Consider the following 20,470-nt stretch of genomic DNA (forward strand, 5'->3'; position numbering starts at 1 on the left):
AGTCCAAATGATTTAATCCAACTGAGGAAAGCCCAGTAAACAATACTCCCACTGAAGACATCCCAGTAAATGTGAGTACAGCGTGAGTGAGAACAGGAGGATCTCTGTATGTAGGTTCTAGGTAGGAGCAGGTGTGAACTCTTCGTACTCAGGTGATGGTGTTCTTGGTACACATGGTCAGTGATTCAGAGAAGTCAGAATAACAAACAGACAACAAAGTGTTCAGTACACAGTGAACAGTAGAAACACATCTCAGTGACAATAAGGTTTAAACAGATAGAGGGAATGAGCAACAGATGTCACCAATAATCCAGTGATGAGAAACGTGTCAGTGTGCAGTAACTGGGTGACAGTTCCTTTGGTCTGTGTTTGGGGTTCTGGGGGTTTTATTTATTTACCGTGAATTTAAATCATAAAAGAGTCACATTTGCATGTTAATATTGGCCTGATGTCCAAATTAATCACTAATAAAGAGTTTTGCAACTTCAAGTTAAATGGCATGACTGTAACAAGACAAGATGTGTGATAGATGTGTTGAAAACATTTGAAACCACACGACTCACTGGTGTGAGATTCTGACTGGTGTGAGATAAACTAGTCTGAGTTCCTCTTTTAGGAGCAGTTAGCAGTTAAGGCTAAAACATACTTGCTGTTAACTACGCGTACGCGTACGCATCATGGCTGCTTCGCGTATCCTGCGTCGGTTTGGCGCGTAGGTCTTGCACGTCCTCCAAAAGTTAACGCGACGCGTACGCGAGGTGCAATACACACAAAACCGCTAGGGGCAGTGTAGCCGCTAACCAGCATCAAAATGGACACAACGATATCCAACGACACAAATTCGCCATTCTCACCACGTCTTTGATTTAACGGCCTTACATACCACCTACGAAGGGATCGCTGTCATCGTTTTTTCTGCCGTGACCGTAAAATTACCCAAAGGCTAATCTCCTCGAGTGTTGCCATGTTTGCATCGTTAAAATACCGAAGCCCTTTCTACGTTCTGCCCTCTAGTGGATGCCTCCAGTTTCACACGTTGCACATAGGCTAGTATGTTCTCAGTAACGTTCACAACGCAGCCGGTTGTGTACGCGAACGCATGGGCAAACAGCAAGTATGTTTTAGCCTTTAGATGAACAGACACACACAGTCTATAACAGACTAACACACACGTATATCCTATAACAGACTAACACACACGTACATCCTATAACAGACTAACACACGTAGAGCCTATAACAGACTAACACACACGTAGAGCCTATAACAGACTAACACACACACACAGCCTATAACAGACTAACACACACGTACAGTCTATAACAGACACGCACAGTCTATAACAGACTAACACACATACAGCCTATAACAGACTAACACACTGGTGTGAGATTTTCATCGCTGTGATATCTGCATGTTAAATATTGGCCTGTTGTGTAAATGAAATATTAATGGACAGTTCTGCAGGCTAATTGGTGAGTTAAACGTCTGTGTGTTTGACTGATATGTGATGGACATGCTGAAAATATCTGAAACCACACGACTCACTGATGGTGTGAGTAACTCCTCTGGGTTCCTCTATTAGTAGGGGAGACCAGGAACAGTTGTAACATAGGACGGCTGTAACACCTTGAATTCCTCCAAACAGAAACAAGCTAGAGCGATTACACTCACTGTGCACATGCTAACAAAAAAGGAGCCACATTTGAAACTCCCAGAGAAAGTAATCACCAAAAGTGTTCTATCAGAAGTATTTTTTGGATACTGTCCTGTGATCAAATATCTATGAATCCAAACAAGTATTATTGGAATCACTGTTGTGTAAGCTAAAAATAGAATTGATTAACATGTGTCCAACTAGCAGACAGGCTTGTTCACATGAGGTGAACACAACTGGTGATACTGGGACGATTGTAACGCCTTGTTACAACCGTCCCTGAACCAAGTAGTCAGTGACAATGACCATTTATGATCTGCCAACCATTGTGAAGAGTGTCCTTCCTCTGGCTGCAACAACATCAAATATTCAGGCAGGGTTTGCATGCACTGGAATTTGGCCATTTAAAAGAGATATTTTTAATGACAGTGACTTTAAACCATCCCTGGTCACAGATCGTCCACCGCCAGCAGTGACACCACAGGTTCCATCTTCCACTGCAGCTGCAGTGAATGCAGATGCATGTATTACAGCTCCAACACCCACTGTGGCAACGGTGGCATCCTACACACCACCTGCAGCATCGTCCCCATCACACCATGTGTGGTGTCTGAACCTTCATCCTCCCATCACACCATGTGTGGTGTCTGAACCTTCATCCCCCCATCACACCATGTGTGGTGTCTTCATCCTCCCATCACACCATGTGTGGTGTCTGAACCTTCATCCTCCCATCACACCATGTGTGGTGTCTGAACCTTCATCCTCCCATCACACCATGTGTGGTGTCTTCATTCTCCCCATCACACCATGTGTGGTGTCTGAACCTTCATCCTCCCATCACACCATGTGTGGTGTCTTCATCCCCCCATCACACCATGTGTGGTGTCTGAACCTTCATCCTCCCATCACACCATGTGTGGTGTCTGAACCTTCATCCTCCCCATCACACCATGTGTGGTGCCTTCATCCTCCCATCACACCATGTGTGGTGTCTGAACCTTCATCCTCCCATCACACCATGTGTGGTGCCTTCATCCTCCCATCACACCATGTGTGGTATCTTCATCCTCCCATCACACCATGTGTGGTGTCTTCATTCTCCCCATCACACCATGTGTGGTGTCTGAACCTTCATCCTCCCCATCACACCATGTGTGGTGTCTTCATCCCCCCATCACACCATGTGTGGTGTCTGAACCTTCATCCTCCCATCACACCATGTGTGGTGTCTTCATCCTCCCATCACACCATGTGTGGTGTCTGAACCTTCATCCTCCCATCACACCATGTGTGGTGTCTTCATTCCCCCATCACACCATGTGTGGTGTCTGAACCTTCCTGTTACGTTCTATCTCCCCCTCCTTGACGAGCCACACCTCCGTGGTTGCTAGGGTCGGCCCCTTTTTGATTTCCTTGTTTATTTTGGTGGTTATGTCTTCTGTTCTTAGCTCCGCCCCTATTTATTAATGTTTAGCTGTTCCTAGGGGTTTTCTTGATTAGTTAGGCTTATAATTCTCTTGGGTTTAGTTCTTCGTTGTGAGTCATTAAGTGTTCATGTTTCATGGTGGTTCTGCAGTTTGGTTGTGTTTCCATGTTTAGCATTTCTCCGCGATGTTCGCATTCCTGTGCTTCTTGGTTTATAGCGAGTGTCAGTTTTGTGGGTCGTGTTTGTGAATCGTACTTTGGATGGTCTATCAGCTTGTATTCTGGTTTTCTACATGGTTGTGTATGTTAATCAAACGTCCGTTTTTGTATGTGTAGTTTGATCCTGAATGAGTGATTGCTGCTGTGGTCATTGCATTTAAAGTAATGTCTCTGTAGTGAATATTTGTGTGTTCTTTCTTGTTTGCATTTGTAGTAAAATGGTTAGGTTAGTGGAAGAATTAGGTTAACCTGGTCACTGTCATTTCTGTGTTGCTCGTGTATGTTGTATGTGTGCATTTATGCATCTAAGTTTATTTCAGCCTTCGTTGCTGTTAGTTCTACTGTTTTGTATAACCCAGTCTTTCATGCACTGTGTTGTGTATATCTATGTATCAGAGTACTTCAGCCTTCGTTGCTGTGTTAGTTTTACTGCTGTGTATAACCCAGTCTTTCATGCATTGTGTAGAAGACCAACATGCCGCGTCGATCTCGTACAATACGAATCGGCGTCACCGCGATTCAACTAGTCTCGCTCTCAGTTCAAAATAAAACACACTCTATCGCATTTGTGTCCGCCCCCTTTTCATGAGACGTTACACTTCCCCTCTTTTTTTGTCATGTGGTGTGAAAGTAATTAGGCCTAATTAAAAAAAATGAATAGTCACAATAATATGAATGATAAATAATCTTTTTCATTTTGAGTATTTGATTGATTAATTAAGTAAATTTTGGACGTTACAACCGTCCCTGGCATGTGTTACAACCGTCCCTGTACCCAGGGACAGTTGTAACAGTGGAGTGACTGTATTTAAATCAATTTCGCAACCTGTACATATTTCATAAACCCACTTAAATACATTGTTTCAGTAGTTGACACATTGAAGTTCATAATAGAGCAAATTGACTATTCCAGTGTAAATGGTTTTTGATTTATTGGAAAAATCACAAAAAGTGTGATGTCCCTGGTCTCCCCTACCTCACCAACCGACCGCAGTACGTGAGGACACAGGGCTGTCAGTGTGACACTGTTGTCTGCAGCACGGGGCTCCACAGGGAACAGTTCTTGCTCCCTTCTTGTTCACCCTCTACACTGCAGATTTACAGTACAGTTCTACCAGCTGCCACCTGCAGAAGTTCTCTGATGACTCTGCTATCGTTGGCCTCATCAGTGATGGAGATGACGGGGAGTACAGAGGATTGACGCAGGACTGTCACATGGTGCCAGAAGAACTGCCTGTAGATCAATGCAGGTAAAACTAAAGAACTGGTGGTGGATTTCCGCAGGACTAAACACTCTAATCCTGTGCCTGTAAACATCCAGGGCACAGACATAGAGATTGTGAGGTCCTACAAATACCTTGGTGTCCACCTTAACAACAAGCTGGACTGGACTGACAACACAGCTGCTCTCTACAGGAAGGGCCAGAGCAGACTGTATCCCCTAAGGAGACTCAGATCATTTGGTGTGCAGGGGTCACTCCTGAGGTCCTTCTTTGATGCTGTGGCATATATAGCATCAGCCATATTCTATGGAGTGGTCTGCTGGGGTAGCAGCATCTCCACCGCTGACAGGAAGAGACTGGACAGGATCATAAGGAAGTCCAGCTGTGTCCTCTTGACCAAGTAGAGGTGGTGGGAGACAGGAGAATGAGGTCTAAGCTAAAACACATGCTAAAGAACCTGTCCCACCCCATGCACCACTCTCTGACCGCACTGAGCAGCTCCTTCAGTGTCCGGCTGCTGCACCCGCGGTGCGTGAAGGAGAGATACCGCAGGTCCTTCCTTCCACACACCGTCAGACTGTTCAACACGCACTGCACTCAATAATCTGTAGCTAATGTTTAACATTGATACCACATGAAGAACAATGTGCAATCAATACAGCAAATATGAAATATTCAGTACTTCTATGTGCAATATTAACCATGCATAAAAATTATATTTTTCAATATCATATATTTTGTAAACGAGTGTACATACATTTGTTTTTAATTATTTATCTTATATATTGTTTATACTTTCTTTCTCTGTCCCTCTCTGCTGCTGTAATATTGCAAATTTCCCCGTTGTGGGATCAATAAAGGATTATCTTATTTTATCTTATAAACGCAAACCCCACACATAAGCAGCGCAACACCCTCACCATGAGCTCAGAGCTCTGGGGCCTCATGTACAAAGACTTGCCTGGATTTCTTGCTGAAACCTGGCGTACGGACACATTCAGAAAATGGCGTAAGCAAAAAAAATCCGGATGTATCAAACTGTGCTTACGCTGGAATCCACGCACATTGGCAGAACATGGAATAGAGCGCACACGAGAGAGTGGCTGACTCCTCCTGTGGCACGCCCCCGTATAAATATGCAAATTCATTAAAATTTGCCCTGCACCAAAGGAGCTTCCTCCAGCCAGGGCCACCGGCTTTTCAGCTGCCCAATCGCCCTCTCCACGACTGACCGGGTGCGAGAATGGAGAGAATTGTATCTCCGCTCCCGGTCAGTCTGTGAATTACAAAGGGTCATCAGCTATGTCTTGAGCACATAGCCACAGTCTCCTAAGTAATTTACCAATTACCCATGTTTAAAATGAATTATTCTAAGTTGGAAATGTCAATCATGGGTTGATCCAGGCCACCGTGCCACTACATTAGTAAGGCACATTTTTGCATCACAGATTATTTGTACATATATGGAATGAAAGTGTGTAGGAGTGGTGAGATGTGTTCCTGTGTGTGATACAGGATCTGGTGTTCCTCCATAACACCATGGGGGGCAACAAATGGTGGGTTACCTCAAGAGGTTCCCATAGCAATGTGATAAAACTGACCATTTGTATTTTAATTATATCAGTGTGTTTGTGGCATGTTTAGTCTCATTTTGCAGCTTGTTGTGTACTGGGTAAAGTTATGCTAACAGGATAAGAGTTCCATCACTCCCTGATAAGGTTTGTAGACTTCACCCCAAAGGTGGCAGTCCTGTGTGGAAATGCACTCTGTATTCAAATGTCCTCGGTTGTCTTTACAAACAACCAGATTACCATTGGTTAACCTGGTTTTTGTGACTGCTGTCCCTTTGAGATACTGGAGGTTTGTGGGTGCAGGGTTCTTCTTTTCCTCTTCTTCTTGGCTTCCTCTTTCTTCTTCCACATCCTCAGCCTGCACCGCTCAGTATCTGATCTATTTGAGAAGTGAGTTCTTTTAGATTCTTATCAACTATAATTTGGAGTCAGATATTATATTAAGTTTTGTGCACAACAATCCTTCTTCTGCACCTCTTTCCGTCCTGTACTCAAGCAGGTAGGTTAGTTATATCTCATAACTAAAACCCCTACACACGCAAGCAGGTAGGTTAGTCAAGTATCATAACTAAAAACCCCTACACACAAGCAGGTAGGCAGTGTTGTATAAAGTATTCGAGACCCATACTTGAGTAAAAGTACTCTATCAAAAAATTGACTTGAGAAGTTGAAGTGTTCTTTAAAAACATTTTTTGTACTTAAGTATTGCAAGTAGGTTATTCTAAAATTTATTACTCAAGTACTGAAAGTAAAAAGTACAAGTATTGTGTTTTGAATTAATTAAAGAAATCCGTCAAAGTTTGATCAATTGTTTTTATATATCACTTACAAATCAAAGATGTCAAAGACCACAAATAGTTCTTTATGAGAACATCACCTCTCCTGCAGTGTGTGAGTGCAGTTTGGTTTGCTCCAAAGTGTTCTTTATGTACAAATAAGTAGCAACTTAAAAAACTGGGCTTAACACTTCGTACGCAAAAAATAGATAACCTATGTCCCGCTACGTCGTAGGTTTGAGGCACAAGTACAAGTTTGCCTTAATTTAGCTGAGAAAACGAGGTGTATTTCGTATGTAAAATCCATCCATCGGATTCTAAGGGTGAGCGTACTGCCCTGCGTTTACCCTCAATATATGCCCTTACCCTATAAAAACACTACACTATAAAAATGGGCACATGATTAGTCAGTATGAAGAGAGACACTGCTTACTGTTGCTAAAAACACAACTCAGCATGACATCGCCTTTATGACTGCCAGCTAATAAGTGAATACTGCAGCACGTCAGGAACATAATTAGGTTAGTTAGCTAAGATATCTAACCTAACTAGCGCTTACCGACAGCTCAAGCTGGTGTGTCTTCTGTGCGTTATATTTATAACTTACATTGATGTGTTTCTTCAAGTTCGAAGGTGAATTTTTCAAGGCCAATATTTCACCCTCTTTAGGGAGGCAGAGATGGCACTTCATCCTTTAGGAATTTACCTTCACTCCAGCAAACGCAAACACTGTCTAGGTAGGGCCAGGGTGGTCTCCTTCCTCACCGCCACGATCACTCGATGTTGAAGGTGCCAAAATATGTACATTAAAATGCTAATGTCACGTAGGGCAACGCCCCCTCTCGTAGCTGTCACTGGGTTCCCTCATGTCCGTGTTCCCTGCCTGTTTGTCCCGCCCTGCTCGTTTATTTGATGATTCCTCGTTTGTTATCACGCCCCTGTGTCATTGTCATCACCTGTCCCTAGTTTAGTTCTGTGTATAAATGTCCCTGTGTCTCCCATGTCCGTATCGGTCTTTTTGTTTAAAACCCGTCACACCTGTTCGTAAGTTTGAGCTTTGCGTTTTGTTATCCGTTTACATCTGCCTGTTCCGTGTTTTCCCCCTCGTCGTTAGTTTCTTGTCTGATGCCCGTTGTCCTTTCTTGTTCTGGCTGCCCTCCCGGTTTGACCCATGCCTGTCCATTTAACACTGCTTTTGGAATTTCCCTGAATAAATCTCGCTCTCCTCAGCGTTTGTGTCCGCCTCCCTTTTCTGCCCCGCGCAGAACGTTACAGCTAACAAGCTTATGTAATACACTTATTCTTCTGCTGTTACCAAACACGGTACCATCTCTTAATGAGATAAAAAGCGAATTATTTGGAATAATATCGAGTCAGGGGCGGATCTACGGGCGGGCCTGGGTGGTCCAAAAACTGCCGGCTGCATCCGCCACTGTTTCAAGTATGTGTAAATTATATGTAAATTAAGTAAAGTAAATTATAAATTATTAAAGTAAAGTAAATTATATGTAAATAAAGCTGAAGGTGCTGGAAAATACTGAAAATGGACCTTCAAAGTGCCGTACAAGTGCATGAATTCCACCTTGTAACTTCGCTCGCACAAAAATCGAGAGGTGCACGACCTCGCGACGCGACCGTGTGCGATCATTTTTGCTGCGCAGACCCTTGCGGTAGTCACGACGTGTCAAGTGAACCTAGATTACGAAGCTCAAGTGTTGAGTGAAGGCAGCAGCAGAGTAAACGAGACGCGACCGGAGCATGCACAGTTTTCTCATAAAACAGCCTGATCGCTTGACCCGGTGACAGCGCCAGCTAACATGTTTATAATTGTAACAAGTAACTATACAGCACGTAAAAAATGTATCGGAGTAAAAGTATTAAACTGATGGAAAATATGTAGTGAAGTAAAAGTGGAAGTAGGAGAAAAAAATAATACTCCAGTAAAGTACAGATACTGCATTTTAGTACTTAAGTACAGTAGTGAAGTAGTTCTACTTCGTTACTATACAACTCTGTATAAAAGCCTGTTACCTGGATCAGGTGTGTTGAGTGCAAGTGTGAAGTCAGATGATTGTAGTTATAACCCCAACCCTACACTTCACACCACAATGTAAAAGCCGTATATTTGTTTTAGTGTCATATGTATGTCAGCCTATAACACTGTTTTTAAGAAAGCCATTATTTCTTAATAATGGGGTAACAGGTCCTAATCTCAGAGCAGGTGGAACATAATGGTTTGTAAGTTACAGACTGATGTGACAGGTTAGAGACATCAGCCCTTTTAACAGTAGATAAAAAGCTGATCAGATTTATGATCTACACAATTTAATATTTTAGAAAAGTATGATGTACAGAGATCACAGCAGCCTTGTTTCCAGTTCAGTGTTGGGAGAATGTGAGGAATGCTCCAGACATCTGCCAGTTATTCTAATGAACCAGAGAGCACAGTGGATAACACAGATCTGGGTTTCACAGCAGAGACAGAAACGCTGACTTGTTGGTGAGGTAAGTGACGTCAAGGAAGAGAAGCTAAATCAGTTTTGAAAGCCCTGCAGTTTTAGATAAGCAGAAAACGGACAAAAGGGGCAGATAGATTAAGAACCTCAGAGCTTTGGAGTTAGAGGGAGAGGAGATGAGTGATCAGTAGTAGCAGTAGACTACATACACCAGATGGTTAGGGACATGAAACTGTAAAACCAAAGTGCTTTACCAAGAACTGGTAAAATTAAATTAAAAAGTGCGTCTAACACACTGGGGTCGAGTCAGAAGTGTGAGTGAATCACAAGTGAAGGTGTTTTAATTAAAAGAAGGAAACAGATGGACAAACAAGAGAAGCAAGATACAGCAAGAACAGATAAATGAATCAAAATTAGTCTGGTCTTATGACCGGAGGGTAGTGGGTTCGATTCCCAAGGCCATGACTGAAGTGTCTTTGAACAAGGCACTTAACCCCAACTGCTACACTGGCACTGGGCCTGGGTACCACACCCTCCTAGTGATCACTAGTGTGCACTTTCCAACATAAACTGGAAATAACACACAGATTACAATACAGACAAACAATAATCAGAAAGATCTCAATACTTACTAGCAGTCAGATACCAAAAAAACAACAAATACATTCAATAACCAGCACCAAGCAAGACAAAGAAGAGGGTTTAAATACACTGGACTAACAAGAGAAACAACTAGAAGCAGGTGGGAATGATAATCAGGGGGCGGAGTTACAAATGACATGGGCGTGGCAGGAGAAACACATGGGAAACAAAACAGAATAAAGAATAAAACACTGATGTGAGTGACAGGTGGTTTCACGAGGAGGATCAGGAACCATGATGGGACAATAACCCTCTGCATGGCGTCTACCACCAGCCAATAGTGTGGTCAAAAAAACAGTCCAGGTCAAACCACAAAAATACAATCCAAGCAAAACCAGCTAGAGTCAAAATTACTGTAAGAAATAATCAGTGATGTTGATTTTTTTGTGACAATGTTACTTTCATTTTGAAAGTTCAAATTATAGAAATCACAAATTATAGAAATCACAAGTCACACTGCAAGTAAAATATAAAATAAGATATAGAAATGCTTCTTATACTTTATATGTAGACAAAACACTAACTACTGAATTAATACTTAGCACAAAAAATTAAGATTCAATATGCACACTATATTTTCATACTTGTATTATCTTAGCAATCAGTAATATGACAATGTTCTTTACAATAGCCCAAACCAACCAAGATCAAAGTTTACTACAACACCAGACGAAAGTCATTACACTGTGTACTGATTACACATTACAGTTAAAATAAACTAACAGAATGTCCAGACATAACTAACATTGTGGATACATATGTAACATCTAACAAATAAGCACAGTTCAAGCATGTTCAGTGCATGAACACTAATCCAGTACTAACACTGGTATCAGCCTCCTGTGTTCAGAGAGAAACAACCAAAGCCCTTTTACGGTAGTAAAGTGGTCCAACGTCACCAGACTCCCTCCTGTCTGGCTGGTGATTGTTGGAAAACTGAAATTCAACTTCTCAGCGTTTCTCCAGGATCCAGAGCTGCTGCATGTTCTGCTGTTAGAGACCAGAGCTCTGAGCTCACGGTGAGGGTGTTGCGCTGCTTATGTGTGGGGTTTGGGTTTATGGACCTGACTGTAGATCTGACACGGGTCATCAGCTCCTTCAGACCTGTGGAATTAATTTATGAACCATTTATCAGAATCAGCCACAGAGTAAACATTTTATAATTCTAGTAGGTGTAATGGCATGATATGCTCACAGGGTGGCAGCAGAGTGTCTCTTGAATTTCACAGAAGCATATTGAACATCCTCTGGTGGGCCAGGTATATGTCTTGTGGTTGCCGATGGAGACACTTCCTGTGTGTGGTTTCGTGTGAAATATACAGTGCCATACTGAACATCATCCTGGTCAGTTGAGAATTGTGAGAGTGTGGGGTCAGAGGTCATGGCCAGTGCAGAGATGTTTCCATACACAGGAGTAGAGTCATGATGAGAGAGAAAGAGAAACCTACCACTGTAAAACCTACCACTGTAAAGTCTGCCACTGTAAAGTCTGTCACTGCCTGTACAGCCCAGTAAAACCTCAGACCCAGTAAAGAAACCATTTGGGTCATTATGAAGCCTCACGTCTGTCCTGAGTTTCTCACTAAAACTCACGTTCACACTGTTCTCCTCACATCTGCTTCTGGGAGCTGCAGCTCGACTTCTGTAAGAACAACACAGAAACATCAGCAGAAACATCTTACCCACGTAATGGACCAGAGTTTATAAATATGATAAATCTTATGAAGAAACCCCAGAGGGATAAATGTGTCTTGCATTTCTCACCTCATCCACAGGAGGGCAGCAACAAGTACCAGAAACAAACCCACAGTGACTCCAGCAGCTGTATACATCACAGTTGTGTTATCTGCAACAGTGAGAAGACTTTACACACACGTGTAAGACTTTACACACATGTGCAAACAGTCACAGAACTCAGTGAACTCAAATGCAACAGAACCAGAGAAGAGAGATCAAGACCACCTCAGTCTACATGCTGAGTGTCTCTAACCAGTGTAGGAACTCCGCCCAGCCCACACCGTACCTGATGTGAAGGGCCATTCTGTTGAATTGGATGATCCAAAGCGATTCTTCACCTCACAGTAGAAAGGTCCAACTGTACTTGCATTTAAAGTTAAACTGGTGCCATTTCCAATAGGTATGACATCACTTCCTGTCTTCCTGTACCAGGTGTAAGTGCTGATGGGGTTGGAGTCACTGTAGCACAGCAGGGTGATCAAGTCCCCAGACACACGGTCAGTAACAGACGGGACTCTGGGAGGGTCTGAAGAGCAGAGAAACTCAACACGTCACTGAACATATTACACTCCCAACACAAGAGGATCTCACACAGCAAACTGCACCTACATAACACGTCCAGCAGGGCGGTGGTGGAGTTGTGCTGTCCTAGCTGGTTGTGAGCGGTGCAGTAGTAGAGTCCACTGTGCTGGGAGCTGATGTTGGTGATGCTGTAGTTCTGGCCTGTTCCCAGCAGTGTGTCTGCAGCTGCTCTCTGCTTAAACCAGGAGTAGTTGAGAACAGGAGGGTTTGCATCACTGCTGCAGGTCAGAGTCACTGAACCTCCCTCCACTCTCTCTCCAGAGGGAACCACCACTGTGCTGGTGTTTCTAGGGGGATCTGATTGGGAGATTAATGTAGTTTTCCATGTTATTGTTGTTAATGAGATGCTGTACTTATAGCACACAAATAACACTAGTGATTGATAATTATGAGTGGGTTGTGTGTGGGTTGTGTGTTGGTTGCGTGTGGGTTGCGTGTGGGTTGTGTGTGGGTTGTGTGTGTGTAAACTGCACTTACACACTGCAGGAGAGGTGATGTTCTCATGTCCTTCAACACCACAGCTGTATCTGTCTGCACATCTGTCTGCAGGTACAGAGCAGGAGACGGATGTGCAGTCAGACATTCGCTGTTCGTTCCTGAACCAGATGTAGGTGGAGTTGTTGGACAGAGCACAGGTGGAGCTACACATCAGGTTCTTTACACCACGTCCATCTGACACTGTAACCGTTAGACCTGTGAGTGATTTTATTAACAATGTTTAAGTATTATTTCATAAAACATTTAGATGAAGAACTAAAATGTTTTATGTTATAATTACCTGTGACAGACAGAGTGACTCCAGGTTCACCAGTGAATTTACCTGTAGAATCATCAGTGTAGAATCTGAACTTATATGTGTGAGCGTCACTCTCTCTCAGGTGAGTGAATGTCATACTACAGGTGTTCTGGGAGTTATTTCTATACTGCACTCTCCCATAATACCCCTCTTCCTGTCTCACATCCACAGGCTCAGCACCAGACCAGTTAATGTACCAGAATGACTTTGTCACCTTCTTATTATTAGGGAAAGTGAAGTAACTGTGTAAATCCAGTGATGAGCCATTCAGAGCACAGATAGTTGAGACAGAATAAGTCACACTCCAGCAGCTCATCTGACCTGAGTCTTTAGAAACACCTGAAACACAGAATGTAAATGAAAACAAAACCAGAAATACCAAGAATATTAATGTTATACCACAACTCTGACATCAGCACCACCCAGCAAAGTGTCTCTAAACATGTTTACTATAAATAACCAGAATCAGTTTAAAGTGGGCGTCTCACAGACAGCAGGAGAACGGAGCTCCTCATGTCCTCTTATAGCACAGGAGTAGCTGCCTGCATCATCACTACTGTCAGACACACGCAGGTCACGTGTGTTGTGGTTGGATACAGGTTGTCCGTTCCTGAACCAGATGTAGGTGGGGTTGTTGGACAGAACACAGGTGGAGCTACACATCAGGTTCTTTACATCACGTCCGTCTGACACTGTAACCGTTAGACCTGTGAGTGATTTTATTAACAATGTTTAGTATTATTTCATAAAACATTTTGATGATGAACTAAAATGTTTTATGTTATAATTACCTGTGACAGACAGAGTGACTCCAGGTTCACCAGTGAATTTACCTGTAGAATCATCAGTGTAGAATCTGAACTTATATGTGTGAGCGTCACTCTTGCTCAGGTGAGTGAGTGTCATACTACAGGTGTTCTGGGAGTTATTTCTATACTGCACTCTCCCATAATACCCCTTTTCCTGTCTCACATCCACAGGGTCAGCACCAGGCCACTTAACGTACCAGAATGACTTTCTCACTGTGCGTCCTGCAGGGTATTTGTAGGAACAGGAGAGCTGAACAGATGATCCTTTGAGAACACACACACGTTCATGAGTGTAAGTCACACCCCACATGTCTTCACCCAGCACACCTGGAACACACACAGTCTCAGTCAGCACAAAATTACAATTATGATGGCAACATTGAAACATTTATGACTGAAATTTAAAAAATGTCTTGTGTCTGGTGAAGAAACAAGAGACTCTTCTCATGTGTGTTACACGTTCTCTATGAATCTACAGGTAAAAGCAAAGATTATTTATACAATTTTCAGCATGTTCCTCTCTAAGATATTCATCTCCTGACCTAAAATTATTGTTAATTGTACAGCAGCTCGCCACCCGAGCAGGTTCTGGTAGCACCACGAGCCCCTCGCCGTCCAGAAGTCACATCACCTGTTCAGATCATTACTCAAGGGATCTGGACCAGTGTGAGGGGTTCATGGTGCAGTACGAGATATTCTTCGCTTACCAGCCAGCGTCTTTACCACCGTCTGCCTCTTCCATCAGTTCTATGGACTTTCACACCATGGTGGCGAGTACATGGTAGAACAACCCGGCCCTTATCAACGCATTTAGTTATTATGGACTCAGAGCCGAATTTTAAGCTGAACTGTCGTGTAAGCAGGACACGAATGCGCCCAGTGACACCACTCCGCTAGGTGAAGAAAATGCCACGAGTGATCCAGTGCAGATCGCTGGTGCCCGTCCGCCTGTTCCATCATCTCCCCTGCAGAAGGAGAGTGGGAGGGGCCATGTAGGTGCTGAACCAGCACAGCATCTGTTCACAACACCATCAACATGTTTCACATGGTGGCCGCTCCCTCTCTGTCTCTGCTCTAGTAGACTCAGGCGCCCCCGGCAACATGATGAGTGAGGAGTGGGTGGAGGAGCGGGTGGAGGAGCAGATGGAGGAGCGGGTGGAGGAGCTGGTGAAGGAGTGTGTGGAAGAGCGGGTGGAGGTGTGGGTGGAGGAGCAGATGGAGGAGCGGGTGGAGGAGCGGGTGGAGGTGTGGGTGGAGGAGCTGGTGGAGGAGCAGGTGGAGGAGCGGGTGGAGGAGCAGATGGAGGAGCTGGTGGAGGAGCTGGTGGAGGAGCGGGTGGAGGAGCAGATGGAGGAGCGGGTGGAGGAGCAGGTGGAGGTGTGGGTGGAGGAGCTGGTGGAGGAGCAGATGGAGGAGCTGGTGGAGGAGCGGGTGGAGGAGCGGGTGGAGGAGCGGGTGGAGGTGTGGGTGGAGGAGCTGGTGGAGGAGCGGGTGGAGGAGCGGGTGGAGGTGTGGGTGGAGGAGCTGGTGGAGGAGCAGGTGGAGGAGCGGGTGGAGGAGCAGATGGAGGAGCTGGTGGAGGAGCTGGTGGAGGAGCGGGTGGAGGAGCAGATGGAGGAGTGGGTGGAGGAGCTGGTGAAGGAGTGTGTGGAAGAGCGGGTGGAGGAGCAGGTGGAGGAGCAGATGGAGGAGCGGGTGGAGGAGCAGGTGGAGGAGCAGATGGAGGAGCTGGTGGAGGAGCGGGTGGAGGAGCAGATGGAGGAGCTGGTGGAGGAGCGGGTGGAGGAGCGGGTGGAGGAGCGGGTGGAGGTGTGGGTGGAGGAGCTGGTGGAGGAGCAGGTGGAGGAGCTGGTGGAGGAGCAGGTGGAGGAGCTGGGCATGCGACTCATTCTCCTGAGTCCATTGAGACGGATCTCAGTACTAGACGGTGGACCTGTGGGCTCTGGACTGATCACACACCGCTGCCCCCACACAACCTTCACTGTTCTGAAGCATCTGAGCTCATAGCATTCAACATTCTACCTAACGTGTTACACCATCACCCTGGACCTTCCCTGACTCAAAACACACAACCCACACACGTCATGGGACAGGAACTGTATAGTGGGCTGGTCTCCCCTGTGCTCCAAGGTGCACATCCCACAGGCCGTGCCTCTCCAGTCCACCTCTGTGGAGAGCCCTGAGCCTGGGAAAAAACAGGAGATCCCACCAGAGTACAGCGACCTCAGCGATGTGTTCAGCCCGGTTAAAGCCACACAGTTGCCACCTCACAGGGACTAATGGGACTGTGCCATTAACCTCCACGAGGGGGCAGTGCTGCCCAGGTGTAGAATCTTCCTGTTGTCACAAGAGGAGGAGCAGGTAATGAAGCAGACATCATGGAGGTTCTAGCTCAGGGTTACATCCTCCTTCCACCTCGCCAGATCAGCTAGTGTCTTCTTTGTTAAAGACCTTGTATATATTACCAAGGGCTCAGTTCCCTCTTGGTGAAACACCCCTACCCAATACCAATCAGTTGCATTGCAAGCTTGACAAGTGTGTGAGTTTCAAATGTGAAATGAAATGTGAAATGTACCATATTTTGTCAATTGTGATTTTTTTTTCACCGCAATCGAAATTAGTCCTCCGCATTTACCATCTGTGCAATTAGAACACACACAAACACACACTAGTGATTACTAGGGGGCTGTGGTGCACACATGCCCAGAGTGGTGGGCAGCCCTAGCCCGGTGCCTGGGGAGCAGTTGGGGTTAGGTGCCTTGCTCAAGTGCACCTCAGTCATGGCCTCATCCGGTCACTTAGCACCCTGGTTAGGCCCCTCACAGACCTGCTCCATGGTGGAGGTCAACGCCTCAGGTGGGGTGAAGAAGCCAAGAAAGCCTTTCAGGACCTGAATGCAGCATTTTCTTCTGCCCCTATTTTGCAGCAGCCTAACCCTAAATACCCTTTCTTTGTTGAGGTATAATCTTTGTTTTGACGCCTCGGATGTTGGAGTAGGAAGTGTACTGTCCCAGTGGACGAAGAGGAGAGGAGGCCTACGGCCGGTGGCTCACACCAGCGGAGTTAAATTATGGGGTAGGTGACGGGGAATTGTTGGTTATTAAGGAGTGGAGACACTGGCTCCCCTTCGTGGTGATCACTGACCATAAGAACATGCGTAACACCAAGAGGCTGAACTTGTGGCTCGGTGGCCACTCTTCTTCACGATAACTTATAGAACGGGAGAGAAGAACACAAGGGCGGACGGCGGAACAATACGATCTTCTCACTACTCACTCCTTCCGCGGAGCAGTGGACTGGAGTCTGAACCACGCGATATGTCTGTCCAGAGAACACGCTATATGTGCCGCTGAAGCAGCACAGTGAGCTGATCCAGAGTCTGGAGGGAATTCTTAAGCAAGGTCAACATGACGGTAAGCCTTACATCAGGGTATCACCCACAAGCAAACGGTCAGGCCGAACGTTCCAATCAGTAATTCATGCGATTCCTTCTGACTTATTACCACGAGCATCCCAGCACCTGGTCATCGTATCTGGCGTGGGCTGCATATGCCCAGACCTCCTTCGTCTATGCTGGTACTAATCTCACCTGTCACGTTACGGCCCCTGACCCCTCACTTTTGGGCATGTGTTTAGGTTGTCTACGTCTAGTCGTCTGCGTCTGTGGATCTCCGTGGGTGTGGTTACGTCTTGTGTTCATCCGTCTCACCTGTGGCTCGTCTCGTTATCACGTGGGGTTTATGTAGTTTGTCTATTTAATGTGCGTTCGCGCAGTGTCCCGTGCTCGTCTTTGTCATGTATGAGTTACTGTGCGCTCTCCATGTTAAATTAACGTGTGTGAATAAACGTGTGTCCCAACACACTTGCCTCATCGTTCCTGCCTCCCTCAACAACATTACAACTAATCTTTATTTGTGCATAATCTTTATTTATACATGAAATTCAAAGTGCTTTACAAACTATAGACAATTTATAAATAAGCTAAATAAATTATTATTAAAATAAACAAATATCAAGAAACAAACATCAGGAAACAAACATAAGGACACAGGACAGGACACAGGGAACTTAAATATCCAATTTAGAATGCAGCTATTGACTATAGAGCAAGAAATTCATCAGTGAACAATCAGAACAGCACAGAAGATCATCAGTGCTCCTCTGCCCTCCCTCTAGGAAGCAGGCAGGTAAAATAATTACAGACCCCTCACCCCCTGGACACGACTGTGTTTAACTCCTCTCCTCCTGTATCACTGAACACTGTAGACCAAAAACTACCAGATACAGGAGCAGTTTCTCCCCTCAGACCCTCATCAAACAACTACAGTCACTCACTGTATAATGCACACTCACTTCACTCCTGTACTAGAGTTCCTCACAGAACACAATTCCATGTGTGAGTGTCAGCATATTTGAATACCAATGAACCCTAAAATGATTCTGATGTCAATATCTTCTATTTTCTTGTTTCTCTTGGTCAAGTGGCTCCTGTCAGGGGTCATTCATAATAGTATCTACTGTGTATGTAGAAAATGTAAAAACTTACCTGTCAGTAACAGCAGGACTGTAATATTTCCTGATGTTCTGGGAGACATTGTGACCCCCCCCCCCCCCCCACACACACACACAGCTGATACCTGAACAACCTCAACACTCACTCACTTAGTTTCATGTAAATTATCAAAGAATGAGCCACAGCTATGAAAGACTAACACAGGTACAGCCTATAACAGACTAACACACACGTACATCCTATAACAGACTAACACACGTACATCCTGTTTCAGATATTTTCAGCATGTCCATCACACATCAGTCAAACACAGATGTTTAACTCACCAATTAGCCTGACGCTGCAGAACTCATTAATTCATTAATGTTTAATTTACACAACAGATCAATATTTAACATGCAGATATCACATACTGACACGACTAAATTACATTTATGATTTTTATGATTGTCCTGCTGGACAAGTTTTATTTCTCTCACTAATTTTCTGGAGTTCATTGTTGTCTCAATGACTGCAAGTTTCAAACATCCTGTGATTGCAAAACAAGCCCAACTCATCACACCATCACCCACACACACACCTCCACCCACAGACCACCACCCACACACCACCACCCACTCACACACCTCCACTCGACACACCTCCACTCACACACCATCATCCCCACAACACCACCCACACTCCACCACCCACACTCCTCCACTCACACACCACCACCCACACACCTCCACCCCACACACCTCCACCCCACACACCTCCACTCACACACCTCCACCCCACACACCTCCACCCCACACACCACCACCCACACACCTCCACCCCACACACCTCCACCCCACACACCTCCACCCACACACCTCCACTCACACACCTCCACTCACACACCTCCACCCACACACCTCCACCCACACACCTCCACCCCACACCTCCACCCCACACACCTCCACCCCACACACCTCCACCCCACACACCTCCACCCACACACCTCCACCCCACACACCTCCACCCCACACACCTCCACTCACACACCTCCACCCACACACCTCCACCCACACACCTCCACCCACACACCTCCACTCACACACCTCCACCCCACACACCTCCACCCCACACACCTCCACTCACACACCTCCACTCACACACCTCCACCCCACACACCTCCACCCACACACCTCCACCCACACACCTCCACCCCACACACCTCCACCCCACACACCTCCACCCACACACCTCCACCCCACACACCTCCACTCACACTCCTCCACTCACACACCTCCACCCACACACCTCCACCCCACACACCTCCACCCCACACACCTCCACTCCACACACCTCCACCCCACACACCTCCACCCCACACACCTCCACCCACACACCTCCACCCACACACCTCCACCCCACACACCTCCACCCCACACACCTCCACCCCACACACCTCCACCCACACACCTCCACCCCACACACCTCCACCCCACACACCACCACTCCAGTCCAAAGGATTTAATCCAACTGAAGAAAGCCCAGTTAACAATACTCCCAATGAGGAAAGCCCAGTAAACAATACTCTCACTGAAGACATCCCAGTAAATGTGAGTACAGTGTGAGTGAGAACAGGAGGATCTCTGTATGTAGGTTCTAGGTAGCAGCAGGTGTGAACTCTTCGTACTCAGGTGATGGTGTTCTTGATACACATGGTCAGTGATTCAGAGAAGTCAGAATAACAAACAACAAAGTGTTCAGTACACAGTGAACAGTAGAAACACATCTCAGTGACAATAAGGTTTAAACAGATAGAGGGAATGAACAACAGATGTCACCAATAATCCAGTGATGAGAAACGTGTCAGTGTGCAGTAACTGGGTGACAGTTCCTTTGGTCTGTGTTTGGGGTTCTGGGGGTTTTATTTATTTACCGTGAATTTAAATCATAAAAGAGTCATATTTGAATGTTAATATTGGCCTGATGTCCAAATTAATCACTAATGAGGAGTTTTGCAACTTCAAGTTAAATGGCATGACTGTAACAAGACAAGATGTGTGATAGATGTGTTGAAAACATTTG

General features: G+C 45.4%; 1 protein-coding gene across 1 annotated transcript; it reads right to left on the bottom strand.

Annotated features, from left to right (window-relative positions):
• Positions 1-11,934: 11,934 nt before the first annotated feature.
• LOC143487659 (uncharacterized) lies at positions 11,935-14,638 on the bottom strand. Its single transcript, XM_076986713.1, has 7 exons — positions 14,620-14,638; positions 13,879-14,223; positions 13,576-13,794; positions 13,070-13,426; positions 12,769-12,984; positions 12,319-12,588; positions 11,935-12,235 (listed from the first exon to the last, which is right to left on the bottom strand). The coding sequence occupies exons 1-7, from the start codon at positions 14,636-14,638 to the stop codon at positions 11,958-11,960; spliced, it is 1,704 nt and encodes a 567-aa protein (XP_076842828.1). The 3' UTR covers positions 11,935-11,957.
• Between the last annotated feature and the right edge of the window lie 5,832 nt (positions 14,639-20,470).

The sequence above is a fragment of the Brachyhypopomus gauderio genome, unplaced genomic scaffold, assembly GCF_052324685.1.
Source record: "Brachyhypopomus gauderio isolate BG-103 unplaced genomic scaffold, BGAUD_0.2 sc49, whole genome shotgun sequence".
Lineage (NCBI taxonomy): Eukaryota > Metazoa > Chordata > Actinopteri > Gymnotiformes > Hypopomidae > Brachyhypopomus > Brachyhypopomus gauderio.

What these genes read in the sequence shown, in the direction of transcription:
- LOC143487659 (XM_076986713.1), bottom strand. An exon ending in AGTCACTCTGTCTGTCACAG is followed by an intron (nt 13,795 to 13,878) that starts GTAATTATAACA and finishes AATCACTCACAG; the next exon opens with GTCTAACGGTTACAGTGTCA. An exon ending in CATCACCTCTCCTGCAGTGT is followed by an intron (nt 12,589 to 12,768) that starts GTAAGTGCAGTT and finishes TCTCCCAATCAG; the next exon opens with ATCCCCCTAGAAACACCAGC.